Below are 24295 nucleotides of genomic sequence, written 5' to 3'. Positions count from 1 at the left end.
GCTTCAAACTTACCAACGTTTGATCCATCTACATTTTCCTTTAATGTCAAAAGCTGATTTTGAAATGGAACATGAACATCCTTTGACATAGGGACAGGAGGAAATCTGCGAGGAGCTGGTGTCTCAAGAGGTGATTTTCTTTTACTATGGTCAGAGTCCACAAGCTGATTTGAATTAACTTTTATAAAAAAAAAAAAGGCAAAAGGCAATGTTTTAATGAAAAACATTTACTTCATACAAAACAATATCAACCAGGAGGCAACTTGACATCAAGGCCAGTAATAACTGTTAGATTTAGCTATAATTGGGTTGTAGTTTTAATTATTTCAACCTCCAGGCTAACTTATGTAAAGGTCATGAAATAATTAGATGTTTCAGAAAAGACAAACACACACTTCTAAAAGCCATTGAAGAATGATGTACATAAAGAAATTGGTAGTTCATTTAATTAATTTACATATTCAAGATCAACCTGGACTGTATCATAGAGATCGCTCACGTCTCAGACACATGAAGAATTGAGATATTTGAAAACAAACTACATACTGTACCTGTAATTCTCTCACTTTGATCCAATTACTTACTGGTGGTATTCCTTATTCTGAGGATACTTTTTCCTTGTCATAGTCCTTACTTACCTGATATTAGACTATTAGGCTTTACTTTACCTCATTTACTTTTTCCTTATCTTAGTTCTTATTAGAAATTAGCCTGTTAGCCTCCACTTTACCCTCCTTTGCACATAAATGTGTAAAATGTGCAGTGGCTAGCGAGATGATTACACTCTACACGAAGCTGCATACTTATTGGAAGTTTCGGCCACTGCATAAATGTATACCTGTGAGTTATGTCTATTACTTTAGAATTTTTAAGGTTTGTGTAGTTGAAGTTGATTTTGTATATAAGTAACAAATGATGTTTTCCTAATTATAACTAAGCTTTAACTTTTTTTCATTACATTTTTTAAAGATGTTTTTAACCATATGATGTTCTTTATTATATTTAATGTTTTGTTTTTTTGCTTAGTTCCGCTGCACTTTTGTGGTACCTCTGTAAGTCTTTAAAATAATATTTACACCAAATAATTACATTTTATTTAAATTATGCATGTAGAATTTCATGGCTAGTTATGTATTTTATTGACACCTGTGTAAATATTGAAACCATGGGCTGGGTTTGTGAACTGTACCAGTACCGAGTTAGTATTGAGATACTATAGCAGTACTTCCGCTTTCGTTGACCAGCATTTCATAGGCTTAGGATGCCGCCGGCCGCCTGAGGCTCCCCGATTGAGGCTGTGAGTCCAAGCAAGCCTGAAGTGCAGTGGCAGGCTGTGGGCCATAGAGTGGAGGTGTGGTTCCAGCGAGCGGAGCACTTCAAGATGGTGGGCCGGGCCATGCGAACAACACCGGCCAGCACATACTTCAGCAACAACTGACTCGGTACCTGCCCGATGACAGTAGTCTCTGCCGTCCCCCACCCTGGCCCACAGATACTCTACCTGGGGGGGAGGGTAGGCCTGCAGTGAGAGCACAGGTGGACGCTGAGGTAGGACGACAGGCGTTTGGGAAACCCAGCAACAGCAGTGCCTGCCCTCCTCCAACCCATGGACTGGCGGGCCTGGTGCAGACGCTCAGCACCGGGTGCTGGAAGGGAAAGGGCCCAGGGTGCAGCAGACCAAGCACCAGAGGGGGTCCCTTAGACCCAGACTATCACTGAAGGTGAGCACCCGCAATTTGGCATGGTGACCCCCAAACCGGCACACAGACTACACCCCGAGCCAAACAAGCAACAGGTTCCGGGCGTCTGGGGGGACCCCAGCAAGCAGGAGAGGCCCCCAGCCTACCAGTTGGGCGGGCAAAGAGATGCAGGTGGCCACCAGGGGCAGGTCCTTGCTTTCTCCCTTTCCTGGATGCACAAACCAGGAAAGGCGGGCCAGTGGAGTGGCCACCGCCCATAGCAGGCCCTCATACCCCTTGGATAAATCTGTACCATGGACTGGAGAGGTAGGGATGGATGAAGATATAAAATGCTGACTGTTTTACCCCCTTCCACCATTCGGGCGGTACAATCCAGGGATCGAACCAGGACCAAAAAGTGAGGCTTGGGAGGACCAGTGGAAAAGCTGTAACGTGTTGGGGACTGGAATCGGACCGCTCATGCTGTCCAGGCTGATCATCTGGTGCAAGAGGGTCAGGGCTTCCCCTACCCAACAGACCTAGGGGATGTCTGCATTAAGGTCTGTTGGTCCCATCTGTTAACTCACACACTCCCCCGTGTTGTGGGAGCGTGGAAACTGGCGACATAGGCTGCAACAAAGGCCGACAGAGGCCCAAGCTAAGATAGACAAATGCATGGTGCCGGATGGGGGGCACAAACAGATCTCTCACAAGGGCAATCAGGGTTCCGCGACTATCTGCTGGGGATAACACAGCAATTATATTGCAGGCCATTCAGGACTCAAAAGCGGATTTAAAGACCGAATTTGGAGAGGTGGACATAGCCCTGGCTGCACCAAGACCTTCGCCAGATGGTGGACCGAGTAACCGAGGCATAGGAAAGGATTTTCGAACTAAAGGATACCGTGAATGGTCTATCCTCGGAGGTCACCCGACTCTCCTGCAAAGCCAAAATGCTTCAAGAATGCATGGAGGAGGGCGAAAACAGGGTCAGGTGCAACAACCTCTGCATTGTTGGACTCCCAGAGGGACTAGAAGGCTCGTCACCATAGGTATTCCAAGATCAATGGCTGCATTCAAGGCAGAGCATCTTTTCCCCGTTTCATCCTTGAGCGGCTGCACAGGTCCCTGGCACAGAGGTGCTTCCGCCTTTCCCCCTTGTCCCACCCCATCCGATGACTGCCCGCATAGTGAATTACAGGGACCAAAACGCCTTCCTGAAGGGGGCCAGAGAAAAGGGTCACCATGTGTTTCAATGCCGCCGTGATGATCTTTCCCCAACTACACTGGCATGGTCCAAACACAACATATGTCCTACGACCAGGGGAGACAGAAGTCAAGCACCATGAATCTACAGTATATGCTCCTCTATCCAGTCTGGTTGAGGATCATTCACAACTCAAAGACTATTGTTTGACTCACCTGGGGAGACCTGGAACTGGCTGAGCAAACATCGACCCCTGGCCCTAAACCGTCCCCCACTGTAACAATCCGCTGCCCCACTGGGGGTTGAGGTCCACGGCAACACTGTATTGGTCGGGTACACCTGGCACTGGCCTTAATCAAGTCTCTTAGGGGATTCATGGCTATGTTGTTGATTGATTTTGAAAAAGCATTTGACTGTGCACTGTGTCTTTCTTGAAGAGACTCTTTCTAAAATGGGGTTTGGGGAAAAATTCTGAGCTTAGGTTAGGGTTCTATGGGCCAGATGTATCAAAGGTTTTTACCCATTCTGTGTCTATGGGAAAAAGTGTTTGTACATATGGCCCTATATGCCTTCCCACAAGCCCAAAGTACGCATAAATGGGGTTTTGTCTCACAGGTTACCGATTCAGAGGGGAACAAGGCAGGGCTGCCCCCTACTGCCTCTCCTATTGGCACTGGCCATCAAACCGCTGGCAGACTGGATCTGCTAAAATGCCCAAATATGGGGCTTTGACTGGGGTTTAGCAACAGAGGACCAGATCGCTCTATTTCGCGGACAATGTCTTGCTATTTCTTGCACATCCAACCAAGACAGGCCTCTGACTACTTATTCTAGAGACCTTTGGAGTGGCTTCAGTCCTGATGGTCAACTGGAACAAATCTCTCCTAGTTCCCATAAAGGGAATCCATCAGGACAAAGGCTGGCAACCGGGGATCCCCATATGTCTTATACCTAGGAGTTCATATCTCCTGGGAGCTGAACCTGATATGAAGCCTCAATCTACAACACTAGTGCAGAAGGCCAGAGCAGACATGGCCCACTGTTGGCAAACTCCCTCTAAACCTTCTAGCTAAGATTGCCCTCTTTAAAATGAGGATACTTCCCTGTTTCCTCTTTGCCCTCCAGAACTATCTACTTCACATTCCACAATCCTGGGTCCCTCATTGGCAGCAATGGGGAGTCAGTTTATATGAGCACGGAAACCCCCCCACTGGTAGCCCTTGGTAAATGCGTACCCACAGTATATGATGGAGGACTAGGGATGTCCAATGTGCGCCTTTACTACTGGGCTGCCCAGCTCCAGCCCATCAGTGACTGGATGAACGAAAGGTGGGGAGACCCGACGTTCCAGCTGGTTCTCATCGACTTTAATGACATAATGGGTATTTCATACAGCGTTCCAATTCCGAATGCTCTTCCGTAACTGACCCAAGTGGTATTCTGGGTGTGGAGGGCAGCCCTGCACTGGATAGGTTGGGACCGTAAGCTGACACTGGAGGCTATCTTGTGGGAGGGTAGATGGGTAGTCCAAGTGGCACGACTGGACGGTTTCCAGTGGGGGAATAAAATTGGAACCTAATGTCTGTGAGATATATGGGATTTGATCCACAATAAATCCTTACAGGCCTTCTCCGAAGAATTCCACATGCCTACCTCCCAGTTCTTTCGCTATTTACAAATCCGACACACACTTCAAACGGAAAGGGGAGATCTTGAAGACGCCCCAGAATACAGCCAACTAGAGGGAAGATTGCTCATGGGTCCACTGGGGCAGGGAGGGATCTCACAAATTTACAAAACCCCACTAGAGCATTAACCAGACCTGCTGATCCCCCTTAAGGTGAAATGGGAGGAGTGGGTGGATGAGCGAGACAAAGCCAATTGGCATGAGGTGTCTATGGCACAACGGACACTTGCTATATCAGCGAGACTACGCCTGTAAATACTTACACGAGGCATACCTTATGCCTCGCTGCCTTTGGAAGGCCCAAGTCCAGGCATCCCGTGCATGCACCAGATGTTAGGACACCCACAGTAATTTTTATTTTCTTTTTTCAGATGGTGTGGTCCTGCCCTGTCTTTTTCAGGTACTAGAAAACCATCATCAAGTAGTGGGCAAACACATAGAGCTGCACCCCAAGATTGCACTACTGGCCACCTTGGACGAAATGTGTACCCCCCTCCCGAAGGGGGACAGGACCTTAGTGGGCTTTGGGGTACACTCAGCAAAAAGGGACATTGTTAAACAATGAAACTCTCCAGCGGCCCTGTCTCTCAGGGCCTGGATGTAAGGCATGGACTGGTGTGCTAAGATGGAGGAAACTGCATAGACCACTAGAAGATGCCCAAATAAGTATGAGAAAGTGTGCCACAAATGGTGGACTTACCATGGCTTGGAAGGGTGAGACACAGAGAAATGTACCTTCCCCACCGACCTCAGCTACTAGACAAGGAGGCAGGCGAGAGATGGTTAGTGTAAAATAGAACATGTATCTATTGGTTGTATGGAGAGACAAACTGAATGTATTGTTTGACCCAAAATTAATAAAATGTTCTTATAAAAAAAAATACATACCTAGCCATGAAATCCTATATACTTAATTTAAAAAATATATAATTATTTGATGTAAATAGCATGTTAAAAATGTACTGACGTATAGCGGTACTAAAAAGAAATGAATACATAATAAAGAACATTAAATGGCTAAAAAAATATTTTAAAAAACATACAAATTCAATAAAAACCTTAAAGGGTAAAGCTGAATTACAGTTGGAAAACTTAATTTATTATTTCTATACAAAACCAACTTAAACGGCACAACATTAACTATAACTCGCTCCTTTCCATGCACTGCTTATAACCTTTAATATTAGATCATTCATAGCATGCTAAATGATAGCATTTCTAACAAGAGTCATGACATCTCTAATGACATAATTTTTTTGAACACTGTGCATAGTAGAGGGGCAAGATATAGTTGATGTTGTGTAGCTATTGAGCTGATAACACTGCGTTTGGAGGTCAATACATTAGCCGCATCATAGCGCTTGTTTTGTTTTCTTTACTTTCAGCCACACAGACCTCCAAATGCAGCATTACACACAGATAAACAGTTTTACATGAGCCTGTTCAAGAGGCGGCTTAGTAAGACGTGCCTAATGGAGCACAGAATTAAATGCATCGTTAATTGTATGTGCCAAGCCAGCTGCAAAGTGTGCCTGTATAGTCGTGTTTCTAACATACAGCACACTGTGCATATGCTTTATACTAGCCTGTCTGACAGCACAAAGGGCCGTTGCACACAGTAGGTACTTGGCCTACAACACAGAGCATGCACACAAATTGAATGGGCTTGACAAGCAGAACAGAGTGCGCATTATGTACATTGTACAGGCCTTTAGGGTCATCATCAACACTCCACACTTTAGCAGTTTGAGCGGGATAGATGAGTCTCACTGAGCAGTTCTGTGCAACAAAGCATTTAAATGTGTGTTTGGGGACCTCTCAACTTTAATTGGAGGTGCAGGACACCAAAAAGAAGATTATAAATGGCCGCAAGAAAAAAGTACAATGGAGCCACGGGATAGTGGTTGCGGAAACAAATGGAACAAGATGGCGCAAAGTAAGGTAGGAAGGGAGGGAAAGGGGAATAGATGGAGAGAAGGATGAATGCATGGAAGGATAGCTGTAGAAAAGAATGAGAAATAGGCGGGGTGCAGTGAAGGCTAGATAGATGAATGGATGGTGATTAGTTTAAAGAGATGGATGTCCAGCTGGCTATAGTGAAGGACGGACAGTCAGCTGAATGGATGGAGGGTAGGAAAGAAGGAAGAGTGGATATAGAAAAAGAAAAGTGTAACTTTTAAGGAATTACTTTCCGAGTAAGGTTTGCACCCATATTCAAATTACACATTAATGACCGTTGGACTAACCGACTCACAAACACTTCACAAAAGCTTCCAGCACATTAAGCCCTGTGGGCCCGGAGAGCTGAGGAATGTGAGCGCAGATTGACACTAACAAGCACGGCCTGGACTGCTCGTGCTCTGGGCTCACGGGAGCGCTGCAGGAGTAGGCACAGCGCCTGGGGTAAGATGGGGGCTGCAGGTTTGGCTAACGACTCACAAACACTTAACTTCACAGAGGCGGACTGCCAAAGCAGTTTTGCATATGTCTTAAAACTATTCAAGTAGTCACATCAAAACCAAAAAAAGCTTCAGCTTAATTGAGTGGTGTAAAATGTAGCAGATGAGGAGGTGGGAGGGATGGAATGCTGCAATAAAATGCAAGCAGCTATCAGCCTGAAACTCCCACAGTGAAACAGGAACAGCAAAGATAATATAGTCCATGAAAGCAACAGATAAAGAACCAAAGAGGAACTATACAGTAGTTGGTCACTGCTCTGAAACAGAAAAAGAAGGGAGTAAAAAGGCAGAACTGAGCACCAGCGAGCGAGAATTTTTAAAGGGCACTGCAACAAGCAAATTAAATTGCTTAAAGCCCACAGTATAAGTATACAAGAGGTCCTATGCTTACGCTCGACCTAAAAAATATATGGGAAAAGACAAAAAGATGGACAGAACGAAGCAGAGATGCAAAGAAAGAGGGGTAGATGAAACCAACTGAATGAAAATTTGAGAGATAGAGGAAAAGAAAGCTCACAAACCACTACTATCGTTGCCCGATTAAGAAGTATTTTCTGTATCACTGGAAGCAGGGGTACTTTATTTTTCTGCATACTCCCTTGTCGGCGTATGACCTGCAACACTGAATATGCGGGCATATGCCAACATTGACTGAATGCTTTCTATTGTCCCAGAGTTTAAAGTTCCGTCAATACGATGAAGAGCGGGATAAACCACATGTGCCGGGCCTTCAGGAGTGAAGACAAAAGGGGGTGGTGCACGAGGACCAAGCTCACCAGAAGTGTGGAACTGCCTGTGGCACGCAGCTGCTGTCTGGACAAAAAGCAGGCAATTGATAGGACGAAAGACACGAAACACTGCTAATACATTTCTTTACTCATTTGCTATGGAATGAAAATTGTAAGCCGTAAAAGTCCTGGGTCTAGATTTGTCTATGCCTTTCTCAGTACGGGACCCGGGAAATCTCTTCCCAGAATGTTATTGCATTTATTTATTTGTCTGTGTAGCGCCAGATAATTTTGGATGATGTATCAGAAACAAACTGAGATATAAAAACAACAGGAGTGTTAGAAAGTACAGGTGGTTGGAATTGGGGTGCAACACCAACATGTCTAGCAACGCATATGAGTGAGTACGAAAAGAACATATTCATTGTGTCTTTCACAAGCGGAAACTTCAGAACTAAGTCGAATTTGTGTCTATTTCCAATGATAATGAATATGGATTCATTACATTTGTTTTTATGTTGCATTACTACAAATCAGAAACACCCTGTGGGTTCTGCATATTACAAAACAACAAAAACATATTTCTCAAATACTCAGTCTATGTCCTCGTTTCTACCCAAACCCATCTACTTAAGGAAATCCTTTCATAAAACATGATAAGACACATGTTTCGTCTGAAAACATACTATACATACATTAAAGAAAAAATGGTTGGTTTCCACACAGTGGTAATGCGCCCGCTGCAGAGATCTGACAGAGGAATCAGGGGAATCAGGGTCTAAAACGTGCAGCATAGCTCATCTTTTTCCTAGTAACGATGTTGATAAAAAAACAGCTCCATGGAGAACAGTTGCTGCATTCCTTTTTCCTGTAAATGCTCTCACTATGAAGTCAGCCAAAAGCAAAATAAACACCAGGCTCCCTAGAAGACACAGCCTGACATTTGACCTCAGTCGTTGAATGTCCAGCAAATGTGACAAGATTACAAGGTTTACAGGCCTGTTTGTTACAAAAAACAGGTTTACGGAAGAATACTGTAAACATGGTTTTAGCATGAGCAGGTAGGAACTCGAGCTGGGGAGACTAAAGCAAATAAAGCCTGCAAATGGAAACCCAGAAAACGGGAGTTACAAACCACAAACCAACGGAAAGCAACTGGCAGAAAGCATTCCTATGCCAACTTTCTGAAACTCCCCAAGATGTTTTTCGCAAAACAGATAGCTGCCCTGTCTGGTAGGCTGTGACTTAGAAAATTAAGTTTTGTTAAACATAAATAAGAATAAAAAAAAAATCTTTGTATTAGTTTCAAAAGTAAGGAAAAACACAAACAATAATAAAATGCAGCAGGCATAATGAGTCCTGTTAGGTGGTGGCCTTAAGTTTACAACATTTACGCCACATACATAATATGGTGAATGCACTGGCTCGGGTTTCACAAGTTATCTTTCAAATCATACACTGTATCAAACCCATCTCTCCCCATCTAATCAATAGGCCTGCCAGGGGGCACCACACCTTCTCCCATTTCTTTGGGCATTCTCTGCTCAATCATCTTTTCTGCAACCATGCACTAATTCATGTCTTGTTGCCAGTCTCGTAATTTTGGTGGTTCCACCGCCTCCCACTTTTGTACATTTCTCTTAGCAACCCCAAGGCCCAGAAATAGCCAGTTTGCTGCATCTAGGTGGCGGGTGGTCACCCCATATGTTCAATATGCATCACTTGGCTGTATCCAATAAAGATCATTCTGTTTTGTCCTTCATTGTTTCTCTGACGGACAACCAGTAGGGTTGTATCCTCGGGCAGCCCTAGGCCACATGAAGGAAGGTTCCTGCCTCCCCAAAGCCGCTCAGACAGGCCACTGTTTGGCATCTACCCATAGTGTTTATGGTCGTGCGGGAGTAGTAGGAGCGTTGTGTATGCATTGCGACCTTTGACCCTGTCACCAGGCAGGTCGCTCCCCCCATCTGCCACGCAGCCCCCTGTAGGTTGAACCTCCGTTGCCGCTTTTGCCGCCTGACTACTCGCTCCCTTTTTTCTGTACACCCCTGCGCTTGGCTTCTGTGCCACTTAGTTTTTTCATTCTGTGACCCTGTGTTTTGCTTCTGTACCCCTGTGCTCTGTTGTCTCTCTCCCGCCGTCTTTTCCAGCTGTTTGTTCCCCGGGTTTTCCCCGGGTTTTTCCCTCGCCGCTGAGCCCCTGCTGCCCCGCCCCCTTCACTCCCATTGGCCGCCCCGCTCCCACCTCCCAGCTGCTCCTCCCTCCCTCTGCCCTGATATGGAGGCAGCGAAGCGGGCGGCCACTGGCGTGCCAAAGGCGCGCCTATCACAAGCCCGTCTGCGCCCGTCCGCGCCTGGACCGCACCCAGCACCAGAACCCCTGGAACCCGCACCCCTGCAACGCCAGACTGCACTACGACGCAAGCACCCTCCACGCATTCAACACCAGACGAGACCACCCCTCCTACCGGGCCACCCCGAAACGCACCCAGGGGCCTTTCACCTGCCGGAACTGCAGATTCACCAGCATCCAACCCTCCACACCACCAGCCAGAGAACCCAACCACCTCCGCTGCATCCTCCTCAACACCCGCTCCGCTCGCAAGCACGCCATCGAACTTTGGGACCTCCTAGACTCCACCGCCCCGACGTAGCCTTCCTGACGGAGACCTGGCTGAACGCCACCTCAGCACCAGACATCGCCATTGCCATTCCACAGGGCTACAAGATCTCCCGCAGAGACCGCACCAACGGAGTGGGAGGAGGAATCGCCATCATCCACAAAGACTCCATCAAAATCTCAACGAACACTGATGACACCCTCACCACCGCCGAGCACATGCACTTCTAGATCCACACCGACCCCAACACCACCCTCAGAGGAACTCTCATCTACAGACCTCCCGGACGCCGCCCACAGTTCAGCGACACCATCGCCGACGTCATCAGCACCCACGCCCTCGCTTCCACGGACTACATCCTCCTCGGGGACCTGAACTTCCACCTCGAGAACAACAACAACGCCAACTCCACCGCCCTGATCGACAACCTCGCCAACCTCGCTCTCAAACAGCTCGTAACGACACCCACTCACGCCGTTGGACACACGCTCAACCCCATCTTCTCCACAAGCCCCCACGTCTCCTTCAACCACACCACTGAACCACACTGGACCGATCACAGATGCGTCCACTTCACCTTCAGAAAACCCACCACACACCACCGCACCCAACAGCTACCACGCCGCTGCTGGGGCAAGGTCACCGAGGACCAACTGACTACCGCCCTCGCCCTGAGACCACCCACCGACCCAGACACCGCCGCGACCAACCTCACACAATGGATCAACGACTGCGCCAACACCCTCGCCCCTCTCAAGACCTCTACAATCAACCACACCAACAAGAAAGCCGCCTGGTTCACCGAGGACCTCCGGATCTCCAAGCACACTTGTCGGAAGCTGGAGAAGAAATGGCTCCACGACCGAACACCAGACAACCACACAGCCCTCAAGAGCACCACCAACTCATCAGGACCACCAAGAAGACCGCCTTCAAGGACCGCCTAGACAAAAACGCACACAACACCAAAGAGCTCTTCAGCATCGGTCGAATTTTGACCGAAGAAACTGCAGCTGGACTCTCCAGGACCCAACAATCTTCAACAAAGACAAAGATCTCACCTGCAACATTGTTTCCACTGCTCCTTCCAGCTTCTGCAACATCTCCCCGGTCGTGCATCCTCTGAGAACAGCCCGTCTTCAGTCTGCACAGGAAAGAAGAAGGAATTACCCTTGGAGTGAAGGAGTCACTCCCCTGCATCTGCAGGCACCAACAGCAACAACGACCGGATGCGTGGATCCCCTCTCCTGCTGAGCTGCAAGGATCCTGCATCACGGGTGGTGGTCAGAAGTGGTCCTGTCAGTCCTCTTTGCCAGGTGTCTCACTAGGGTGGAGATAAGCCCTTGCCTTCCCACGCAGAACAGTACCCCCAAGCATTGAGTCTTTTGCAGCTTCCAAGGCTTGTTGGCACTTCTACCAAGGAGTCTTTAGGCACCGTGTAGCTCCAAACCCTCAACCACTCCTCCCGAGATGCACAGCTCCCTTTGCGGATCTCCTGCGGCGTGGGACTCCTTTTCGTAGTGCTGCATGGGCTCCATTTGCAACTTCGGTGTCTCCGTCCTGTGAGACTCCTGTGAATGCTGCTTGTGCTTCTGTGGGCTCTCTGTGACGCTGAGTGCCCCCTCTGGATCCCCCTCCTGGGTTGAGTCCTCCTAGGCCTTGCTGGTCCCCGGCAGCACCGCTTTCCACCAACCACGAGTTTTGCCTGTGCCAAGGCTTGTTAAGGGAATCCGAACACGCAAACCTGACTGCAATCTTCCTTCAGGCACGGGACATCACCTATATCCTCCAGGAACTCAACTCCAACTCCAGGGCTGCAGTGCTGACTTTTCTTCCTCACCGTCGACCAGCTTTTGCATCCTCAGCTTGGTGGGTAGGGGCTTCTGCCCCCACTGGACTCTGCTGTGTCTTCTGAACTTGGTCCCCTCTTTCCACAGGTCTTCCTCTTCAGGAATCCATCGTTGGTTTCTTGCAGTCATCCCTGGGTTTTGCAATTCTCTTCTTTTCTTCTAAGTGGGTGTTTTGAGGAAATTCTGGTGATTTACTCCTACATTCCTGTTCGCCGGGGGATATTGTGGTACTTACCTTTGTGCTTTTCTGGTACCCCCAGCGCCCGCTACACACACCACTTACCTAGGTGGGGGTCCAACTCTTGCATTCCATTTTTTTAGTATATGGTTTGTGCTCCCCCTACGGTCAATATTCTCTATTGTGTTTTACACTGTTTTGCACTGTTTTCTAACACTTTTTATAACTATTTCTGACTACTAGTGTATATATCTTGTGTATTACTTACCTCCTAAGAAGTATTGCCTGTATAGTATTTTTGGTGCTGTGTTACCATAATAAAGTACCTTTATTTTTGTAACACTGAGTGTTTTCTTTCACAAGTGTAAGTGCTGTGTGATTGCAGTGGTATTGCATGAGGTTTGCATGTCTCCTAGATAAGCCTTGGCTGCTCATCCACAGCTACCTCAAGAGAGCCTGGCTTCCAGGCACTGCCTACACTACACTAATAGGGGATACCTGGACCTGGTATAAGGTGTAAGTGCCTTAGGTATCCACCACACATCAGGCCAGCTTCCTACATGGTGAGACAGTGGAATGTATGTACAGCAAATACTGACAGTGTTACGATCCCATGTCCCTGACGGGACCACGTATTTCACTTGTGCGGTTCTCTAGGTTGCATGTAACACAAATGGTGCTGTATTTTTTATAAGGATGCCCACCCTCCTCGAATCAGAGGTATAGCCCACAAGGGCTGTCTATGTGTAGCCACTACGCAACAATACTTGCAGGAGTTGCCCAATAAGTTGGGTCCCCTGTAGTAGAACTATGTCAGGGCTTTGCTGCTTTGTGTATTGCATAACTATTTTTCTTTTTAACAAGGACACTGACATTCACGCTACTGTAGTTGAAAAATGTTGCAGGGCAGGAGGGGAGTCACAAGAGAGAGAAAACGTCCCTATGGAGCACACCTCTTACTTATGCTGTCTTGGGCCCTCATTAGTATGGGCTGTAACTTAAGGGATAGATGCATTGGATTAGGTCTGCTTTAACTGTATCTGGCTTGGGGCTCTCCACTTGGCTCACCTAGTCCCCCCGAATGCCAGCTCCGCTGTTTAATGTTCCATTGGGGCATGCCAGGCCCGGTTGCAGCAGGATTAGTCCCATTCATGTGCCCGTGTCCAGTCCTCTGAGCGCCGACCCTCTGTGTTCACAGAGTCACAGGCCCAAGAGTGGTGGGTGGGACCCAGGTTTGGGCCGTTGCTCCTGGTTCCGCTCCTCTCGGTCCTCCTGCGGATTTTCACCACTGCAGGAATGTTGCCCATCTGTAGTTGGGTTCGCTGTCCACCCAGGTCTCAGGCCAGTGAGCAGGCCCAGCAGATTGCTCCGCAACACTCACTTAACTCATTGCGAGGCCCATGGGGTGAGCATCTCCCAGGGCTTGTTTCTCCACAGACTGGTGCTGCACTGAGTCCACGCGTTGGCCGGCTGATTTCAAGGTTGGCAGTCGCCGGATGCGATTTCTGCCACTCTGACCCCCACCAAGGTTCTGCTGCTATGGGCGGAGTCGCCGAGCAAGTCCATACGACTCCCAGCCTTATGACTCCCAGGAGCAAGCAGTTGTGTAGGCCGTCTACCAAGTCAAGCCAAGCTGGTCGATCCAGGCGTCAATTTTGCCTGATCTTGCTGTTAGGTGTAGGTCTCCTTCAGCTGCATTACCCCGGGCAGGATGTAGCGAGGGCCGTGCACGTTGAGGCAGAATTTCACAGGCAAGCTTGTCGGGCTATGGAGCTTGCTTAGAAAGAGGCTGGCATGTTCTGCTACAAGTCACAACACCCTATAAATAAGATGTAACCTTTGTTTTTTCATTGAAAATTTATTTTTATTTTTTTGTCTTAGGAGGCGTCTCTCCATCTTTTGACATTTACCCAAGTCCTTCAATTTATTTATATTTGAAAAAAATAGGTCTCATATTCTCTTTTTGCTGCTAGTGGACTCGATGTCACAAGAAAAAAAAAACTGTCTGCCCCACTTAATGACTGTATTTCTGCATTCATTCCTTGTGTTATCACTGAGTTGATATGTGCTTTTTTATATGATTTGATATGAGATAAGTGTCAATTAACTTGCGGCATAACGTCACAGAGTCAGTGGTTGGGGAGTGTCTAATCTAATGTACATTTGTTGCACTTTCACTTGTGATATATGCAACACATTCATTCATCGTTACCTTTAGATAGGAATTCCTAATATTTTTGTGAAGAATAAAAATTTACGAAAAAGGCAAAATGCTTGTTCAGTTTGACTTGAGAAATTCTCAGAATGTACAGAAGAAATTAAGTGAACTCTGCAGTTGATACAAACCGCATGTGCATGGTTTTACAAATTGGTTTTAAGAGTTGTGTGTCTAAAAACACTCTTTGAAGCAAATGATTCTAATAAAAATGTCCGAAAGTGTTCATGTGAAATAAAATTGCAATAGGTTTCACTAAATACGTTCCTGACCCTCCAGCCAAAACCCCATCCTGTAAAAATATCTTAACCATTTTCTTACTCCGATTATTTTTAGGCCTACTCTTTTTCAGTACTATTTTCCATCCAAGGAACGCCTTTCTGTTAAATTGTATTTCAAACAATTTTGCTTTGTTGTAATGTTAATACATTGACCTTAACCATTCGCTTGATACCCCTCACAATACAGAAGTTTCACATTCTTGAAAAGACAGAGTCCAATAAAAGTCTAGACAATTACAAAATATTTTCCAAAGTACTCCCAGTTGGTTAAGAAATATTTAAGCTTGTGAATCTGCAGAAGAGCAGCATTTTAGAGTGTTTAAATAGATCAATCACCTTTTCGATCAGTAAGGGAACCATGGTATAATACAGAGCCGAGGTGAGGTGCCTCTAACAAGCCCTGCAACCCACAGTGTAAATACTACCACTGACCAATCTGGCCATCTCTCGGATCTTCAAAGGCTTTGCAAATCTTACTGGGACCAGGTTATGCCACTGGACTGGTTACAGATCTGCTTCTGAGCAATGTGGGATTGGAAAATGTGCATGAAATATCATCTAAAAGTGTCCGGTGTAATACAAAAAAAAGTGTTGTTAACCAAACTCTTATTTATTAGTTAGATTACCCTATGAATTTCACTCAATTGACATTTTTTTTAAATCATTTCTGTATAGCCATTCACAGGGTAGGCTTGTATTCTACTACGTACTTTATTCATGTTATTAGTCAACGGTTTGTGATATATGGATTTTGTTGCTTGGTAATCTATCATTCCAAGACCATTCATAGTTATTCTGCAAGTCGAAGTGTTATACAAGAGTATGCAAAAAACAAAGCTTTTTAACAGGACCAGTTAAACTACAAAACTAAAGAGCAATATCAATTCTTACCATTCGTTGATGCTCTTGTAACAGGAAACACATCTTTATCCGGGTGATTAATCATCTGCTGAGACCCTGGCTTTGCTAACTCATTGGAAGGATTTGGACATATGGCATGTGTACAAACTCTTTGGACACCAGATGTGTTGACTGCAGAACTTATGAAACGAGACTAAAAAACACAGAAGAGTTGGCATGGACAGCGAGAATAACTATGTGCAATTGTAAAGTGATCTATTTCATTATTAAAACATATAATTGAGATTCTGTAAAGGTACGCATAACATTCTAGACCAGGAGTTTCATGTCCAATGTACATAGAAGCGTGGACCTCTTCAGCTCCAGTAATATTTTCCTTAAACACGATCACACGGAGAGCATTAACATGCAACATAACGCATGCAGAAAGTTAACATTGTAAACTCTGGCCTCTATGAACTATATTTACATTATCAATGGTGCCATTCTATTGGGGGGAGGAGGTGGGGGGGCTGGCACCTCCTTATGCCACATGGAACTCGGGGTGCCATACCTGGAGGATTTGATCGGGCTGGCTCCGTGGTTTCTCCGGACAAAAGCTAAGGGAACCCCTGAGGCCAGCCTCATCAGAACTTGCATCCCTTATGGCTTGTCACTGGATAGGGCAGACATGATACTCTGTCTCTATTACTTGAGGGAATCATTTAAGACCATAGGCCTCCAAGAATGACATAATAATCCTTTTATAATCGGGCCAGAACATAAAATAAGGGTTAAAAAATGCTACCTGGAATATTGTTTGAATTTACGCAGAGGAAAACCCAGATTAAGGAATCAATAAATAAATACTCAGTGTCAACAACAAGCAGCGTAGAGCCTTATTTAGTATGGATTACAAATCCTACACAGCGCTATTGGCTCACACTCTTTAGGCTCTTCAAGTTGCACTTTAAATTTGCTTTTTCCACGCCAGAGCCCTTGAAAATGAATTTACCTGCATGTGGTTGCACCAATGTCTCTTTGCAAAGCACTAGCCACTTAATTTAGTTTTGCACATTGTTTTCAGCTGCACAACCTTTTTGGCCCCCATTTTGCAAAAGACTAACTTGAGACATCACAAAGAGGGGCTCTTGTTCCTGCAGTGTCTAGGATCTCTAGAACATTGTTATGCGATTTTAAATTTCATAAAAACAGTTTTTTATTAAAGGACAAGATATGAATCCCAATAATTAGCCTAATATCTGGGCTTTAAACTATATCAGAGCACGCTATCTTTTAATGAATTATCTTATGCCTTTGCTGAAATTTTTTCAATGCCGATGTTTGGTTTTAGTGTTAAGGAATTAATTTATTATTTTAATATTTCGTCATACCTGTTCGCTAAATTGCGCTTGAGCATTTTAACTCTTATTGTCTTGAGTGGGCCATTGCCGAATTGTTCTTTTTTTTTTTTTTTTTACTTAGCTTTTATGGCGCCTGCAAATAAATATTGACTGACTGATTGATACTAGCATATCCAGGATTTCAACACAAAAAGACTGACCAATTTTTTCATTCCAGGAACAGTTTGCTTAATTTTCTAATTCCTAAATATTGTCAAACATTTATTTAGAGGAGTTTATGAGTCCAAAGTTACGTAGCAGGGCCACTTGGAACTATAACTTACTTACAACTTTGTAGATTATATTAAATTATATTAAATATTGATCCTATGTAAAAGACATTACATTGTCAAAAGAGACAAGCCTTTAATTGCTGCAACATGGTGCACATTCACACAACTGCTTGTATAATGTATATCTTTATTTGTATGCTATGCATTCCCTGCCACTCAGTTCATACTTAATAAATATGCCGCTAGCCAAAGAAAAATTGCCTATGAAATACTCATATTTTTATATACTATATATTATTTCATGTACGTGTCCCCAGGGGTCAGAATTTGAGAATTTGACAAAAACTCCCTTCATAAAATGTATTTCATCTTGGTCGCAGGATTAGGTGTTTGCTTTGTAATTAACTACCAGCTCAACAGAAATTGCCATTGGGCCCTCTATTACTCTATTCTTACCCATTCACACACTTTTTAAAACTTTAAATTTTTAGCATGACAAATAGGCACAACACGATTTTAAATTTGTTAGATTTATATATGTGACAAAGTACCCACTATTGTACATACAGGGATACTGCAGGTCACTCAGGAGTTCCATGACCATCTAGGAGCATGAGGCCGAAGGCAGCGTGCCTTCAAAACGTCATGGAACTCTAAGGTGATTTGCAATATCCCTATAAATGTAAAGTTAGGGGGTAACATATTCCTTACAATATGTGGGTGTTAGGCATTAGAAAAGACCCTTTTATAGTTCCCAAACTGAATTTCTTGATTTTAGCCAGCTTCTTTGGAAAGGGAAGACTTCTCTTTTTCTGCACTTTCGCCTTTTCCAAGGAAGCAGTTTTGATTTCTGGCACTCGTAATGTGGATTTAATAGTGTTAATTTAAAACGCAAAGACATAATCCTGACTTAAGAAGTTCTTCACACATGGACCTTTGATGCCTGAGAGCTCTCCTGTTTCTCCCGACTTCACACTTCTAAAATTAGGTATACTGCTAATTCGGTTCATGTTTTGCAGGAGCTTGAGCTCTGGGCTAAGATGCTGCATATGGCAAACTGTCTGCATTTTTGACACTCTGCGTTTCTTTCCTCCCTGCGCTCTCTACTATAATAAATACCTTTTTCTCTTTAAAACAATGCTGCTCCGTACTGTCTGTCTATGGGAGCTTTCCCTCAGGGATTAGAAAGGAAGATGGTGCAATGAGCCTAATCACTGTGTTGTGTTCTGGAACGCAGAGGAAGAGTCTGGTGTGATGTGCACCAGCTTCCATCATAACTTACCAATGGAGGTGTTTGATCAGTGCTCCTGTTTTGAAGCTCAACACAGTGAGTTCACTAGTTGCTTGTAATAAGCTGGGATAAGCAACTACAGTCCGATTCATATACTGGAGGTTGACATACTCTGTTGCACTGGGGACGGAGTATCCTTACTGTCAACAAATTTGGTTCACCCAACAAATTTATATGCGAGTGGACAAACGTTTGACAACAGCAGAGACTAAACCGTCTCTGCCATGGCCAAACTTCTCTGATGGGCCGACGGAGTAAGGGTTGTCGGAGAAATGGCTATATGGCCAACGGTCCAATTTAGAAGGGCAGAAGTATGGCTGTTGTTTATGCCCATCATCACCAGGAAAACCCTGGTGGTGAGGGAAAGAAAAAAGTTAGAAAATGCCCGCTTGTCACGGGAGATGATTCCAATTGCGAGGGGTTGTTGTTTTTTTTCTTATTTAAAAAAAAAAAAAAAAACACTTTAGGGTTAAGTTTTTTAAAACAAAACAAAAATTCTTGCATGACTTGTCATTTGTTTCTCACTGGCACTGGTAGCTTGGACAAGTAGACATTAAATAGCTAAAATTATTCGTAATCATCCTCTTTTGCACATGACATTTGCAGTTTGCTCAATCTGAAAAAGTATTTTTGGGTACTTTATAGCATGAATTTCAGATTCTTTAAAATGAGTGCCACATTTTCTCTTCATTTCCATAAACGCTGGATTCTATGTCAGGAAAAGGAGGCGAGGATTACACTTTTCTCTCTGCACTTTAGTGAACAGCAGCCAAGCAGAAATGTATAAAGCTACATTTCCCATAGGCACCTGGGAAAAGAAAACAATCAGCATTCCAACAACATCTTCAATAAATGAACAGTCCACGATATCCATAAAGTCCATCCTCGCTGTCGGCGCCTCCTCTTTGTTTGCTGCTCCCACAGCCGAGCTAAGTGTCATGGGCATCAGTGCCTCCTTATTCGCCTAATATTTATTGCTGTTGCATATCTGTGTCGGCAGTGCTTGAAATGGAAAAAATAAAGTGCAGGTACTCTGTGCTAGAGTACCTGCTTCTGAGAAGTGCCGGTACTCCCCAATTAAAAGTATTACGTTTTTCTTGAGATGTGCCGGTACTCTCCCGCTCAAAATAGAAACGTGCCGGTACTCAGTACCGGACAGTACCGGCCCATTTAAAGCACTGTGTGTCGGTTTAGTAATCGCAGTGCATTGTGTATTAATGTGCCCTTTTTCCAGCAGGTGACATTTCCGCAGCTGCGGGAACGCTTGACGCCCCTCCACAGCTCTTCTACAGATTGTGTGTCTCAGCGCGTTCGGGGCGATCGCGGGGAGCTCCTCTGACCTCTTAGTGGGCGCCACATCACTGCATGGCTCGCGCTTCTCTTGTGGGCCACTGTTCTGTCGGCGGGCGGTTCACATCAGTGTTCTGAAACCAGCACTATGGACGGGACGTCCGATTCTCGGATCCCTGCCCCGCCGCCTGGAGCGAGACACCCCATTCTCGGGGTCTGTATTTTGTTTTTAGCGCTGCACGCTTTGTTTGAAGACACCGGGCCCAGGTGGTGAGGTGCCCTCTGAATTTATTCGGCCGTTTGGTGTCGCTGGGCTGAACCCTGTCATTGGCCCCTAAGCCTCCATAATGGGCTGGGAGACCCCCACCCGAGTTATCCCTCTGTCACTTCTTAGTAACCCCAGGCCAGTCCCTATCATTACTAGTATGCTTGTAGGTGGGAATCCCCACCCAAAGACATCCAGGCCATCCATATCCTGGTAGTCCCAGGTCTCCAAAACATACGTGGACTCCTCATAAGGGTCATATTCTGCCTATTTAACATAAGTGATGAGGAGACCTACACGGATGGGGAGCAAGTGACTTACCTCCGCGATAATGAAAACATTTGTAGGATCATGGACGCCTCCATATGGTCTGCGGTCCAGCAGGCGGTGGCCACCTGGAACAGAAGCTCAAATTGTATGCGCAAAACTGTGCCAGACCTCCCCTCGGGTAGGAGGGACATTGCGGGCCTATGCCTCTCTTAACTCCAGGGTCTGCCACCCCGTTTCCTCCCCCAACCCTAAGCACAAGAGGGACAACACAGCAGGCCTAAACAGTGATGCATTTGTGCACCTGAAGAGGGCTTTCATGGCTCGCTCTCACCCCGCGGACCACAATGCAACTCCGGACCCTTACGGGGGACCCAACCCCTTTTGACCTCTCCAGCCCCAGACTCCCCCCCCCCCCCCCCCCCACCATAGACACCAACACCCCTTCCTCGGATGGTAATCAGGATTCAGGGTCCCGCCCCTGGAACCCATCTTCCCAGACCCACTCTGTCGAACCTGCGATGGAGGATCCTCTCAGGGCCCTTCGGACATCTTGGACCCCGACCTCCTCTTGCACCCACGCTCAGCCGAATGAAACCCGACAGACAAGGTCGCAACTTATTTTGCCTTGTGGCTTCATAAGCCACTCGGCAAGGAGGTCCACAACCGCCTAAGGCGGAGTGCCCCCGTCAGTCCCTGAGCGACAAGGTGCAGGCCTCGAAAAATCATAAAATGTTACTAGACCTGCAGGTCGAGTAGCTTGAATAGTCTACTTGGCCTAACTGTAATGTACTGGACCCAGAAACGGGTCTAAAATTGTGTGATACTAGGCAAATATTGTAAATTACAGTCGCCTTTTTCTTCATTCTCACATATGAGTGAGTGCACCAACAAATATGTGAGTACAGCATTTCTGCTGTGTAAAAAAAAAACACTCTTTGTTTGATTAAATACACTAAACATTTGTTCAATGTATAATAAATCTATCCCACATACAGGGTACACATGAGCCATGAATGACTTGCATTTTAATTTACTCATAGCTTTGCCATCAGGGCAGGAGTGTTTCTCAGTTTGTTTAAACACTCACTTTTCATAAATATCTTACTAAAGCCCCAAGGCTCCTCGCTAAGCCCGACGCTGTTCAACGTCTACATGGCACCCCTCGCACAACTGGCCCGTCCGCACAACCTCAGCATCCTCTCCTACGCCGACGACACCCAGCTCATCCTCTCCCTTACTAAAGACCCACACACCGCCAAAGCCAACCTCCACGAGGGACTGAATTCCATCGCCGAATGGATGAGAAACAGCCGCCTGAAATTAAACTCCGATAAAACAGAAGTCCTCATCCTCGGACGCTCCCCCTCGGCCTGGGACGACTCCTGGTGGCCCACCGCGCTGGGACCCCCACCCACTCCAGCCAACCACACACGCAACCTCAGCTTCATCCTCGACTCCGCTCTCACCATGTCCAAACAGGTCAACGCAGTCTCCTCCTCATGCTTCAACACCCTCCGCATGCTCCGTAGAATCTACAAGTGGATCCCGACGGAAACCAGAAAAACAGTGACCCAAGCCCTCGTCAGTAGCAGACTTGACTATGGCAACGCACTCTACACAGGCATCCCAGCAAAAGACATCCAACGACTCCAACGCATCCAGAACACATCTGCCCGCCTGATCCTCGACATACCCCGCCGATGCCACATCTCCCACCAACTGAAGGACCTCCACTGGCTCCCCGTGGACAAGAGGATCACCTTTAAAGTTCTCACCCACGCGCACAAAGCACTACACGACACCGGACCCGCCTACCTGAACAACAGACTCAACTTCTACGTCCCCTCCCGCCAACTCCGCTCTGCCAACCTTTCCCTCGCCATTGTTCCCCGAATCCAACGCAAGACCTCCGGCGGCAGATCCTTCTCCTACCTCGCCACCAAGACCTGGAACTCACTCCCGACCTCCCTGCGCCAGACCCAGGACCTCCTCACCTTCAGGAGACTCCTCAAGACATGGCTCTTCGACCGATAGCAGCCCCAAAAAGGGGATTGACAGGTCCTGGCGTGTGTGCCAGGATAAGCTTAGACATGGCCGGACCGCTTAACCGAATTCTCGATATGGCCGAGGATGCCAAACCCTCCAGCACCATAATATCTACAGAAGTTTTGTCACGCTGGGCCCAGAGGGTGCTCATCTTCCTGGGGAACACAAACTGTGCTATCTCCACAGAGAGGCGTTGATTGCTCCTCATCAAGATTGACCCCAAACTGAGGGATCTCACCACCTCGGAGTCTAGCCCCTTCGCCCAGGTGAACGTATTTGGCGACCCCCTTGTCCGTGAACTGGGCAGACATTCACATCTTTGGACAAAACTCAGATGTAGGTCAAGTGAATCTTCACGCCCCGTGTTTTCCCCAGCGGTGGCTGATGCAAGGGGTGCTCAGTCGGCCGATCGCATTTACAAGCCGCCGGCAGGAGCAATGCTTCAAGAAGAAGCCAGTATCAGGATGCCTACAGGTTCTGAACCCTCTACCCAACCAGGCCATATTCCAGCCAAAGTCGATCACGTGGAGGCCACAGCAGTGGTGGCAGCATCAACTCCTGCCAAGGTGAGTGTCAAATTATCCTTCCACCACAGGGTTGGGGACAGATTACAGATGTGTCTTTCCAGTTGGGAATCCCTCACCTCTGACACATGGGTGCTCCAAATGGTGCAGGGCTTCTACATAGAGTTTTTCAGCTCTCCAGTCCAGCGGAGACATCTCCCACCTTTGTTTTTTCTCCTACAGACATGGCAATGGTGGATGGTGGATTCCGAGGTCTCTGACCTGCTGCACAAGGGTGGGATTGTGGGGACCCGGCCGCATCCAGCAGGTTTCCTCAGCAATATCTTCCTAGTGGACAAGCGAGACGTTAGCCATCGGCCTGTAATCAACCTGAAGGAGTTCAACAAGTGGTTGGTCTACCGCCACTTCAAGATGGAGCGGATCCATCTTCTTCAGGACCTCCTTCAACCCAATGACTAAATGGTGTGTCTCGACCTGAAGGATTCTTACTTAACTGTCCTGGTCTTCGCCCCCTCATTGCCGCTTCCTCCAATTCCAGAGGAGGGGACGGAAGTTTGAATTCACAACTCTCCCTTTAGGTCTCCCGGCCGCACCTCGGTGCTTCACCAAGGTAATGAGAATGGTGGTTGAGTTCCTCAGGGCTCGATGGGTGTGCTTAATCGTCTACCTGGACAATATCCTACTCATGGGTCAGTGCCCCAGTCTTTTGCAGTCTCATCTCCAAATGGCGGTTGCCCTCTTGGAGTCGCTAGGCTTTATCATCAACGCCCAGAAATCTGCCCTCACCCCTACACAATCCCTGTTAGTCCTTGGGTTTGTAGTGGACTTGGTTCGGGCCACTCTCAGTCTGCCTTCTCGGAAGGCCAACAAGATCAGGCATAAACTGTGCAGGATAGCACCCAGGTGTTCCACCTCTCTCCGACAGGTAGCCAGGCTTGTAGCCAGCCCATATCACCAGGCCCTCTCATCTATCGGGCCCTCCAATGCCCCTAAGTGAGGCATCTCCGGCGGGGACTCACATACTCACGGGTGGTCCCTCTGTCGGAGGAAGCACAGGAGGAGATACAATGGTGGTTGACCTACATGGAGGCCTGGAACGGGCGGGCGATATTCTGCTCTGCCCTTGATCGATTATAGAATCAGATGCCAGTGGCTCAGGCTGGGAGGCCACTTGTGGACCCTTCTCCACAGGAAGACGGTGGTCATCTCAAGAAAAGCCCATGCACATT

At 46.7% G+C, this 24295-nt stretch overlaps 1 protein-coding gene across 3 annotated transcripts in view; it reads right to left on the bottom strand.

The window, feature by feature from the left end:
* KIAA0586 (KIAA0586 ortholog) overlaps positions 1–24295 on the bottom strand; it is a 587996-nt gene that overhangs the window by 515416 nt on the left and 48285 nt on the right. For all 3 annotated transcript variants that reach the window (XM_069207463.1, XM_069207462.1, XM_069207464.1), the window contains exons 7-8: positions 15796–15958; positions 14–178 (exon numbers count right to left, since the gene is read on the bottom strand). In XM_069207463.1, the coding sequence (XP_069063564.1) occupies positions 14–178; positions 15796–15958 (328 nt within the window). The remainder of the gene's footprint in view (positions 1–13; positions 179–15795; positions 15959–24295) is intronic.

This window comes from Pleurodeles waltl, chromosome 9, assembly GCF_031143425.1.
Source record: "Pleurodeles waltl isolate 20211129_DDA chromosome 9, aPleWal1.hap1.20221129, whole genome shotgun sequence".
NCBI lineage: Eukaryota > Metazoa > Chordata > Amphibia > Caudata > Salamandridae > Pleurodeles > Pleurodeles waltl.
Note: the sequence above shows the minus strand (reverse complement) of the source record. Positions and strands in the feature narration are given on the sequence as shown.